This window comes from Bubalus kerabau, chromosome 17, assembly GCF_029407905.1.
Source record: "Bubalus kerabau isolate K-KA32 ecotype Philippines breed swamp buffalo chromosome 17, PCC_UOA_SB_1v2, whole genome shotgun sequence".
In the NCBI taxonomy this organism is placed as follows: domain Eukaryota; kingdom Metazoa; phylum Chordata; class Mammalia; order Artiodactyla; family Bovidae; genus Bubalus; species Bubalus kerabau.
The window spans coordinates 49,549,777-49,561,278 of record NC_073640.1 but is presented as its reverse complement, the minus strand read 5'-3'; the positions used below and the strand labels follow the sequence as shown (position 1 = coordinate 49,561,278).

At 51.3% G+C, this 11,502-nt stretch overlaps 1 protein-coding gene across 6 annotated transcripts; it reads right to left on the bottom strand.

The window, feature by feature from the left end:
* Window positions 1–3,947: 3,947 nt before the first annotated feature.
* Window positions 3,948–11,429, bottom strand: RBM42 (RNA binding motif protein 42). Of its 6 annotated transcripts, none has more exons than XM_055552661.1 (10): window positions 11,196–11,429; window positions 10,810–10,954; window positions 9,435–9,519; window positions 9,259–9,333; window positions 7,677–7,742; window positions 7,423–7,598; window positions 6,633–6,965; window positions 6,203–6,320; window positions 4,277–4,471; window positions 3,948–4,196 (listed from the first exon to the last, which is right to left on the bottom strand). In XM_055552661.1, the coding sequence occupies exons 1-10, from the start codon at window positions 11,321–11,323 to the stop codon at window positions 4,084–4,086; spliced, it is 1,434 nt and encodes a 477-aa protein (XP_055408636.1). In that variant the 5' UTR covers window positions 11,324–11,429; the 3' UTR covers window positions 3,948–4,083. The 6 variants fall into 6 exon arrangements, with proteins under 6 accessions (XP_055408636.1, XP_055408638.1, XP_055408639.1 ...); XM_055552663.1 differs by having other exon boundaries at window positions 7,423–7,577; XM_055552664.1 differs by lacking the exon at window positions 7,677–7,742 and having other exon boundaries at window positions 11,196–11,428.
* Between the last annotated feature and the right edge of the window lie 73 nt (window positions 11,430–11,502).

Genomic DNA, 11,502 nt, shown 5'->3' with positions numbered 1-11,502 from the left:
TGTCACACCCCTGGGACCTACCCAGACCTGACATCCTGTGCCCCAGAGGCACTTCCTGTGGTGATACTTCATCCCAGTTCCACAAGTCCATGGATGTCCGTTGTGAATGTACTGGGTCGGAAAAAAAGGTGGGGTGCACAGGGTGAGCCGGTGACACTTAGGGACCCTGGAGTCTGAGCCCTATCCCTTGCTTCCCTCACAAGGAGGAGTCCAGGCCTCTGCTCCCTTCTTCCCCAGGGCCCTGAAATCTTGGCCTCCAGTGTCCTTTCCTCTTAGACCCAGGAGTGAGGGCCCCCAGACACCCAGCCAGACCCAGGAAACTAGGCCCCCAGACACCCGGTCTTCCAGCCCCCAGTTCATGGCTCACCTCTGGCAGGTCCTTCTGCCCCCGGTCGGGGGTCTCAGCCCCATTTCATACCATGCACCCCTCCCCTGGGGGCCTGAGCAGGGGGAGCGGATTTTCCAAGACGTCAGAGCTGGGGGTCGCAGTAGGGGTCGAGTTGCAGGGGCTGAGGCGTGGCCAAGCCATGTCACCCCCGCCCCACTCCCCTCTGGGCCCGGGGATGACCGCTGGCCTCCGGGGTAGCTTTAGGAGGCAGCTTTGGTTGTCCCGCTGCATGGCTGGCCTGGACTTGAACGGGAGCTTGGGAAACAGCAGGCTGGGTTGAGACCAGGGTGCAAGGGGTGTTTCCGGGGTGACAAGAGCCGGGCGGGGGGTGGGGATTGGGGACTTGATCCTGCGACATGGGAGGTGGTGGGGGAAGCGGGCCAGGGGTCAGCTGGGCTGTGCCAGGCTTATCTTCAACAGGAAGGGGGATTTCCGGCCAGACCCCGGGTCGGTCGACAGACGTCACAACCGGCAGGGGCCCTGTGGGGGATAGGTGGGGGTAGATCGACCTGGGATCCTCCACCAGGCCCAGTTCCCCGCTTCCTAGGGCTTTGAGGAGGACATTCTGGATGCTTCCAAGGGCAGTAACAATGTAAACAATAACAGCAGTGGTAGTAATAGCTGACGTTTACTGGGGGCTCACTGCATACCACCAAACTATGGGCCTTTGTTTACTCCCCTTAAGAGGTAGGTATTAGTCTTATCCTGATTTTATGAAAGGGGAAATTGAAGATGACTCCCACTTTTCTTCATCTCCAGAATCTGCGCACTTTCATGCTATAATAGTTCAGGACAAATGGGGAAAATTTGAGTAGGAACTGAATATGAGATATAGAATGGATCATTTTCTTCGATGTGATAATGCTATATAATATGAAATGCTATTTCTAAGAAACGCAGCTATTTACAAACAACAAAGGCCCACAGCTATTTAGGAGTGAAGTGTTATGTCTGTAACTTTTCCAATGATTCAGCAAAACTAAAACAAAACATGTATACTTGCAACATATACACACACATGCAATATTTGGAACATACAATTAGAAAATTATGTTGTTTAAGTTCAAATGTAGCTTAGTGTCTTGTATTTTTATTTTCTATATCTGGCAACCCTACACCCTGGTCGTTTGACTTCAGAACCTATGTTGTTTCTATCCTGAAATATTGATAAATAGATATGTATCATTAAAAATAACCCCTTTAAGACTCACAGACTTAGAAAATGAACTTATGGTTGCTGGGGGCGGGTGTGGGGGGAGTAGTCAGGGACTTTGGGAAGGTCATGTACACACTGCTATATTTAAAATGGATAACCAACCAAGACCTATTGTATAGCACATGGAACTCTGCTCAATGTTATGTGCCAACCTGGATGGGAGTGGGGTTTGGGGGAAAATGAATATATGTATATGTATGGCCGAGTCCCTTTGCTGTTCACCTGAAACTACAAATTGTTTATCGACTATCCTCCAATACAAAAATTTAGTGTTAAAAAAAATTAAAAAAAATAACCTCTTTAATATGGACCTTTTCCAATATTCACCCAGTTTGATCATTAACCACTTGCCATTCTGGGGGGTGTGGGCACTGCCTTGCTGTGTTACACAAAGGAAACTGGGCCTCAAGAGGAAGAGCTACTCACTAGGTCATACAGTGGGTGGCTGGTGCTGGGATTGGACCCAGTGTTGGTTGAACCACAGAGCCCTCAGGAATCATTGGTCCCTCCATCCATCTAACCCAGCAGTCTGAAAGGAATCTCGTATCTGCTATGCCCCACTAGGCCTGGGGCCTCCTCTCCCTGAAGCTGGTCTCTCTCCATGTCTTCCTGCCCTGGGTTGGTGTCCTCTGTTGTACCAGGCCTGACTCTTGGTTGTGGGATCTTAGTTCCCTGACCAGGGATTGAATCCTTGCCCCTGACAGTTAAAGTGTGGAATCCTAACCACTGGACCACCAGGGAAGTCCCCCAAGTCTCTTCTGGTGTCTCAGTCCCTCTCCATCTGTCTCCAAGTGTTCCTCTCTCTCTCCCTACCTCCTTATCTGTTTCCATCTCTTTCCCTCTCTGGACTTTTCCCCCAACTCCCTTTCCTGTTGTACTGCCTCTGACCCACCACTCTCTTTTCTTCCTCCCTCCCCACCCTTCAGTCTCTGCTCACTACATTCCCTCCTCTGTCCATCTGTCTCTCACCCCCATTGATCTTCTCTCTCCTTGGGACTTAAATGCATGTTTAAAACCCTCCTTTCTGGAATCATTCGCATCTCCTCCCTTGCTTGCAGTGAATAGAAGGGGTTTAGGAGAAGGGAAGGGCTAGTGATGTGGGAATGGGGTTTGAGGGTTCTGGAGCTGGGTGGTCCAGCCAGGTGGCAGGGGGCTGAAGGGCACTTCCTGTCATTGAAAGGAGGCCCTCACCCCTCTCACCAGACTGGAAAATGTGACGTCAGAGTGGGCAGTAAGGGAGGAAGACCGGAACAGAGGAAATCTGACACCTCTCCTGGGTGACTGGCTTCCTGAGAAGCCTTGGTATTGTTTCTCCCCTCCCAATCTGGGGTTCTGATGGCTATGCCCCTGGGAGACCCTTGTCCCCTCCCCATGCCATCTCCCTCCTTTGGCTGGTCACTGCTCCAACTTCCTTCCTGAACCCGTTTTCTCTAAAGTGCAAAGCTGTGATGCCAGTCCCCTGCTTGAGCTTTGTCTCAGCTTCTCACGGCTGGCTGCTGCCTTCAGGGTAAAGGCTAAGCTCTCAGTCTGGCATTCAAGGTCCTGCACGCACACTTACTTCTGACAGGAGAGACAAGCTTGGAGCTGGGAAACAGGAGCTGGGGAGAGACTTACAGACAGAAAGAGAGGAGAGACTCAGAGACATTTAGAAAGAGACAAGAAGCAGAGGGGGACTCAAGAGAAACAGGAGGAGGCATAAACATTCAAAGAGACAGCAGAAGTTGACTAGGTTTTGGAAGACTGAAGAAACTGGAAAACAGTCTCAGAGACCTAAAGGGTGAGAACGGCAGAGACAAGGAGAGAGAATGATATTAATAGGAAGAGAATGAAATAGTTTCAGAAATGGCCAGTGCCTTCAGGAAGCCTTCCAGGATCCCTAGGGATGGTTCCCCATCCCAACCCTGATAACTCTGGGCTGTCATTGTCTGGCAATGGCCCTATCTCTGCCACTGAACCATTAGCTAGGAACACTGTTACCACTGTATCCACACACTGTCCTTGATGAAAGCGGATGAATGAATGAAAGCCTGGAAAGCTCTGAGCTCCAGAAGGGCAGGGCCCAGAAGACCCACTACCTTGGTGCTGAGAACACAGGGTGGAGTCAGAAGACCACTGGTGTGAGCCTCCACTCGGCTTTGACCTTACGCTAAGCCTCTACTTCCTCCTCTGAGGAATGGGCTGCACTCAGTGTACACTTAAAGAGGTTTCAAGAAGATCTAACGGGCAGGTAGCAGCGTTGAAAACGCCCATCTGTATGTTTATGTAAACTTTCAAGGCTCCCCACTGTCTCCAGAGTGGGGGATGCTAAGCCCGGCTCTCCAAAGAGTGCTTCCAAGCCTAGCCAAGGATGGAAATGAACGTAAATTTATTGAAACTGGTGTTGGGGAGGATGGGTGGGTAGACAGTTGAGGGTTTTCCAAAGAACTGTGGGGAGGAACCAGCGCCCGGCCGGATGGGAGCGGGTGCCTGGCCACAGACCCTATCTCAGGCCCAATTTCTTCTTCTCCTTCTGCTTCTTGCGCACCACGTCCAGGTTCCGGTCCTTCCACATGCTCTTGCGCAGCTTGATGGGGCGTGAGCCCACATACTTCCCTGTGGGAAGAGACGGTTCAAGGTCATGCTCAGACCAGATGCCTGCCATGCCCACTGACCCTAGGGGAGACCGCACTCACCGTTCATCTCACGCATGGCGCGCACATAGTCACTGGGGTCCTTAAAGCTGACGAAGCCATAACCCTTGGTCTTGCCTGTGCGCTTGTCGCGAATAACCTTAGCCTTAAGGAAGGATGGGAAGCGGCTGAAGGCTCGGGCCAAGATGTCATCGTTCACCTCGTTGCCCAGGTCCCCACAGAAGATCCGGAAGTCATCTGGGGTTGGGAGAGGGAAGATCAGAGGATACACATGTATGGCCCAGTGTCTGTCTTACTGAAATGATCCCACCTTCTCTGGGAGCATCCCCCAAGCCCTCTTCCCTCTGTATCCTAGCAGTCTCGACCTGAGGTCCTCTTAGTTGTAACAGCCAACACTTGGGTAGTATTTACCCTGTGCTAGACTCTCTGCAAAGCATCCATAAAGTTTTCACATACCTGGCATTCCCAACAGCCCCTTATGCCAAGGCACAGAGAGGTCAAGTCACCTGCCCAAAGTTAATTAGCAAGCAGCAGAGCTGGGACAAGAACTCAGGCATCCATCTGGCTCCAGAGCCTTCACTTTCAACTAATGGCACTGCCCTGCCCCACCCCAGGGCCACCTCACCCACTCCCGTGATGAAGCCCCTACCTTTGTCATCACAGCCCTGGCCTGTCCTCTGAGCCCCCAGCATCCTTTGGTCTACTGAACACCTCTCCATGGACACTCCCTGGGCCTCTGACACCCATTGGTTCCCATAATGGCACCCCAGGACCGCAGACTTCATTCCTCAGCTCTTCCTCCTCTGCAAAGCCCACTCTGATCCCCTTTGAGTCCCTGAAACCTGAACACACTGCCTGATTCTTCTCCAAGGTCAACTTCAGCTGCCGTTTTTGGATATACCTCCTGAGCTGAGTCTGGTCTTGACCAAATGTGCTCAAGCTCAGAGAATCCCTTCCCCCACGAACATATACTATTACTATCTTCTTGCTGGAAAATGAGGCTTGAAAGGCTGAGTGACTTGTCCAAGGTCACAGAATTAGGGTCTACCGCCTAGCCACCTCTGGGCCAGTGCTGTGTGGCTCTGGCCTGGGGTGGGCAGATGGTCCCAGGAAAAGAGGCAGAAGTCAAGGAGTCGGGTGGGACTTGGGCCCCTTTCCTCAGCTACCACTGTGGTTGCCTCACAGCTTTGTTCAAGAGGGCACTCTTGAACAAGTTAGGTCACTCCAGGCAGAAGTAATCTGACAAACTTAAGAGGGTAGGACCGTCCATAAACCAACTGATCTGAACACTTCAAAAAACTATTATACCTGAGACAAAGCAGCGGGAGGGAGACAATTCTCTTTAAAAGATAATCTAGTGACACAAAACTGCATGCCTCCTGGTTTAGGGGGAAAACAGCTATAAGCAAATAGTTTGGAGACAACTGGGAAAATCACAGTACAAACAGAACAGGAGATAACACAGAGTTACTGAATTTTCTTAGATGTGTTAACCATGTAATGATGTGAAAGAAAATATTACTTTTCTTAGGAGATGAATATTAAGGTATTTAGGAGTGAAGTGATAACCTCATTTATAATTTACTTCACACAATTGAGCAAAAACCAAAAAAAGATACACACGGAGGGTTACAGTAAAGGTAGCAAAATGTTAATTGCTGAATCTAGGTGGTTGATACATAGTTAACTGTGCAACTGTGAGAAATTTATTTCTCACAAAAAGTTAAAGAATGGTCTTTCTCCTTTAACAAGCCAGGCACCTCATGAATGAAATGGGCCAGAGGTCCTACGCACCAATCCCCTGTACCCAGTTCTGTTCAGTGGCTAGGTGAAGGCCTGCTCCCCGAGCCACAGTCTGACTCTCCAGGAGGCGGGCTAACAACAGTGCTGCCCTACAGTGAGGTGTGGAGCTGCCTGGCTCACCTTCCTTGGCTGAGCAGCACAGACCCTGCACTCGAGCCCACTCACCTGCATCCCACTCTAGCAGGCTGGGGTCCTCCCAGCTGCTCCCAGCTGCTGTGCGAATGCAGCGCTTCAGTTTCTCTGGTTTCCCTTTCTTCTTGTCCTCACTCAGAGGTTCCGGCACCTACAGAGGAAAGGAAGGGTGCGAAGGGCTAGATCTGAGTCTCTTGGGCCCATCTGCCCTCTTGAGGCTCTTCCATTTGGTCCCCCTAGTTCTCCTGTCTCCATAGTTAAAGCACAGGATACGCTTCTGGGTGTCAGGTGTATGTGTGTGTCTGCCTCCCTCTTCCCCATGTTCTCCCAAACCTTCCAATTTCCTGGGTCCCTCCTACCTCCACGGACAGAACATAACCTGTGTTTCTGTGTGGGGAAGCCCATGGGCTGCTGTCTGCCCATCCAGCCCTTTCTGTCCCCCACTACTCTGCTCCCTGCTTACCTCAAGAGCCATGAGGCCAGGGGGTGGCTCAGGCCGAGGTGGCCGGGGTCTCGGACGCAGGGACAGGAGCTCAGGAATGCGCAGTGGGGGCAGTAGGCCTCGCACAACTTCCAGCGGGAGGGGCAGGGGTTCAGGCTCAGGCAGAGGCATGGCCAGGGCCAGTGGCAGGCTGGGCCCAATGACTGCAGGGCCAGCTGGGGCGCCCCCGGCTCCCACCGCCACCGCTGCACTAGCCTCCTCCAGCCCAGCCGCTGCTGCCACCACAGCCTCTTCCTTCTCTTTCAGGCCCAACCCCAGGCCCAGGCCCAGCTCTCGGGGTGTTGCTGGCTCTTCCTGCGGGCAAAAGGAGGGCATGAGTGGGGCCAGATCACAGGCTCAGACCTCCCTCTCATCCTTATCCTGTACAACAGAGCAAGGGCATCGGGGCCAGAGAGCAGGCAAGAGACACCAAGACAGGGAACAGTGTCTCTGTTCCTGTCAGACCAACACAGGGACAGAGAAACAGGCAGAGAGACAGACATAAATAAACACAGAAAAAGAGAAGGACAATCAAAGGAAAAACAGAGATACACAAAGAGAAATGCACCTATAATTTGTGTTTTCTCTCTAAACTTCCCTCAAAAAAAAAGCAAAAAAACAGAATGATATGGCCACAGGAAGAAACAGGGAAAGACAGAGGCAGAGACACGTAAAGCCGGGGAAAGGCAGACTTGGTGGACACAGCTCATTAGGCCAGGATGAGAGTCTCTCTGTCCACCACATCTGACCCTCAGTTCCCTGACCAACTCACCAGAGGAGGCCTCAGAGCAGCCATGGAGCCCAAGGGCGGTCCGGGGGCCCGAGCCATTGGTGGCAGCATCATAGGTGGTCCAGGGGGCCCAGGCAGGGGGGGGCCCACGAGGGCCTGGTGAGGGGGCCGCAGGGCCATAGGGCGGGGCCCAGCTGCTGCAGAGGTAAGAGCAGAATCTGTCAGGGTGTTAGTGGGGGAGTTGGAGGACTTGGGGAGGAGTTATGTGGCAGGGATGATGACCTTGGCCCCCTCACCTGCTCTCTGCAGCACGTGAGGGACGAAGGCTGGACGCAGAATAGTGGCACTCTGGGGGGCCACAGCTGTGGGAGAGATGAGGGTGTGTGTCAAGGGGGACTGGGGCACTCAGGGCAAGGTATGTGCCTATGCGTGCTCTGAGCACCCAAGAAATTCTGCCAAAGAGCCTGGGGAACCCTCTGGGAGATGTGGGGTCCTTTTCATTTGTTCATTCAGCAAAACACTTACCACTGATGATCTCCTCTGGGCCCGGCCCTGTCCTGGGCAATGCTAGGGGCACACCTAAAGACCACAGGCCCTAGGGGAGCTCCTGGTCCAGAGGAGGAAAGAACATACTCATCACCAGAGTGACAGCCAGAGTGATCAGGGCCGGGATGGGGGAAGCCCAGGAAGGGTGACTGAGGCTGGCACTAGGGAGCTCAGAAGAGGGACATCAGGGGGACTAGAGAAGGCTTCTGGCAGAAAGGGGCCTGTGAGCTGAGACCCAAAGGATAATGAAGAGCTGGTAATGCGAAGGCTAAGTTTGGAAATATTACTGGCAAGGAGAATGCTTATAAACCAAAACCTTTCCCTCTTTAGTTTAGCCTGATTCCAAGAGGGGAAGTCAGGAGCTGTAGAGCATAAGAGGATGGTCAAGCCGTCAGTAGGCATCCAAGCATAGCCTTGGTGGCTGAAAGACTGTTTCAGTGGTTGTTCTCTGGAGGGCACTAGGGTGCCACAGCAGGGCTGGAAGCTGGGCAGGGTGACTAGGTCAGATTTTCACTTTCATTAAAACCATATAGGAAATACTAAACCTCAGATATCAGGTAAAAGAGTCTATCAGGATTTAAGTGACACAATTAACAAGTTTGATCTAATGAGATGACACCAGAACATTACAGAACACATATCCTTTTCCTACACGTAAGGAAGTTAATGTCACAAAAATTGACTGTTTGTATAAAAGTCATCTCAACAACATGAAGTAAGAGTGTCCTGTGGAGACAATATATTTTAGTTAGCTAGATTTTGGTTTAATTGATAGGTTTGGAAGGTTAAAAGTTGGGTGACAATGAGCAGGAGAGGGAAGGGACCTCAACAAGAGCCTTGCTGGCAAATCCCAGCAATGTCTGGGGCTCCAGGGAAGGAAATGGGGATCTCTCTCCACAAGGGGCCGGCTGATGTAAGGTCTTGACTGTCAGGTGAGGACCATAGGTGCTTGTTTGATGGTCTGGTTTGTTCATCCCATCAACAGAGAACATGTAATGCTTACAAGATGGCAGGCAGCCTCACAGACGTTATATTTTAGAGAAAGCAAAAGATGATAATCATAATAAACAAGTAAGTTGTATAACTTGTTATAAGGCTATATAGCTTTATAGCACATGAAGTGCTATGAAGAAACAGCAAAGAATATGGATTAGGAGTCACAATAAAGGGGCTGGTTTGCAATGACCCAGTAACTAAGGCCAAATCAACGAAGTACATGATTAGGTTTATGCTTTAGAAAGACAATGATATCTTGGGGATGAAATGGAGAGGGTGAAGTAGTCAAAACAAGAGTGCTTGGTGAAATGTGGGATTCTCTGGCCTCAGACCTACCTGCTCGTCGCAGGAACATGGCTTCTCGAGCCTCTGGACTGTCCAGGTGACTCCGATCACCAGGGCCAAAGCCAACTGTTGGGAGGGGAGTGATGAGGATGGGGGGGGAGGGGAGGAGAGTCCCAGGCTTCCCTTTTTACCACCCTGCTTCCCTCGTCCCACCACTCCTTACTTACCTGGACCCACAAAAGGTGGGCCACCCACCATGGGAGGAACCACTGTGGCTGCAGCGGCTGCTCGGGCCTCCAGAGTCTGTTGGACCTGTTGGATGGGGGTTGGGGTGAGGGGTCTGACTCAGTGCCCCCAAGCTGCCTGGCAGGCTCACCTGGGAACCAAGGGTTTTGTTTTTCGCACTGTGTGGCTATCTCTCAAACTTTAGGTCTCAGCTAAAACATCATTTTTCAGAAAGGCTTCTGGGATCACACTAGCTCAAGGTCCCTCCCTGGTGCAACTTCTTTCATCATCCTGCTTCATCTTCCCAAAAGCACTCAGCACTACCTGAAATTATGTCCAGCTTGGCCTCCTCATCTCCCATGCCACCACCCTGCTCCAAGCCACCATTATTTCTTGCCTAGAGTATGATGGTAGCCTCTTCCTCAGACTGCTTGATTCTGTCCTGGACCCCTACAATCTGTTTTCTAAACACAGCCAAAGTGACCCTGGTGACATCTAAATTGGACCGTATCACCCCACTGCTCAAAATCCTTCAACTGCTTCTCATCCCAGAGTAAAAACCAAGGTTCTTATGGTGATCTACAAGGTCCTACTAGATCTGTCTCTATCACCTCTCTGTCCATATCTCCTCCTATCCTCTCCCTTGCTCACTCCATTCCAGCCACCCTGTTGTCCCTGCTGGTCCCTGAACATGTCAGGTATGCACCTACCTCACAGCCTTTGCAGAGCAACGGCCGTTGCTCCCAATGTCTGGGAATACTCTTTTCCCAGATATCTTCATAGTTCCATCCATCATGTTCTTTATATCTTTGCTTAGACATCACCTCCTCAGAAAGGTCTTCCCTGACCATGCTGATAAAATTCTGCCCTTCTTAATCTACTTTAATCTGTCTCTCCACAGTAAGAAACTCCAAAAAGGTAGTGAATGTTTCGCTGTTTCATTCTCTGCTGTATGTTTAGGGCCTAGATTAGCACCTGGCGCAGAAAAGGGACCTGAAAATTATTTGTCGAGAGAATGAACAAGTTTCATTTACTTGTTCACTTTTTGGTAATCTCTTTCTCCACTAGTCACATATAGTTAAATATGGAGAACTTGAATGTGATTAATGAGAATGAGGAACTATGTAACTCTAATATGATTTTAAATAAATACAGGACATTTCCATCATTGCAGAAAGTTCTACTGGCCACCATGATCTAGAATAAAAGCATGCAAAGGGCAGAATTATTGTCTCAGTCGTTTCTGAGTCCTCAGTGCCTGACACCTAAAATATTTGTCATGCTAATTAATCAACAAGCCAGCATCTCAATAGCTCTCTGTATACAAACATGTGTCTGGGGCATTGTGCTCTCTTCTATGCCTTATTTCAGCCGTACCTGCTGGTATGTGTTGGTCGCGATAATTGGGCGGATCACAGGAGCTGCTGGGACTTGCATCGCTTCAACCGTGGGGACTGTGGGCACCGCAGGCACGGCAGTTGGGATTCCTGTTACGGGAGCCCCCAGAACTTCCTGCTCAAACCTGGGAAGGCAGGACAGACACCACAGCTCAGGACCTTGCACCAATTCTGAAACGGTGGGTATATCGCGACAGCGCCTTCACCACTGCCAACCTCTCCTCCTTAACCCTCGTCCCCACAATTCCGAAAGTCCCATTTCCCCAAGACAGAACTATATATCGAGTCTATCGTGGCCTGGAGGCTCCAGGGCTCGACGACTCTGACTCTAGGACGGCTTTTATAGCTCCCTATCGCGGGCCTTACAGGGCCATCTCCGCCTCCATCTCCTTCAAGCGTTCCTCGCCGCTCTTTCCAGGGATGCCGGCACCAGGGCCCGGAACCACAGGTCCTCCTGCACCCGGGAGGCCCGGGGCTGGCCCCGCTCCGGCCATTGCTGCTGCCGTCACTGTCTCCGGTACTACCGCCTCAGCTCTGTCGCCTCCGCCGGTTCCGCTGTATACTCTCTGGCTACGTCAGGGTGGGCGCCCGCGGATGACGTAAAGCGAAAGCGACGGGCGCCGATACATGACGTCATGCATCAACAGGGCTGGCCTTTGGAGTGAGGGCCAAT

Excerpts from the sequence above, each read along its gene's own strand:
- RBM42 (XM_055552661.1), bottom strand. The coding sequence starts at position 11,323 with ATGGCCGGAGCGGGGCCAGCCCCGGGCCTCCCGGGTGCAGGAGGACCT. Across the intron at positions 10,955-11,195 it reads ATGGAGGCGGAGATGGCCCT|GTTTGAGCAGGAAGTTCTGG; the intron begins GTAAGGCCCGCG and ends CTGCCTTCCCAG. Across the intron at positions 4,472-6,202 it reads CCTGCTAGAGTGGGATGCAG|ATGACTTCCGGATCTTCTGT; the intron begins GTGAGTGGGCTC and ends TCCCAACCCCAG.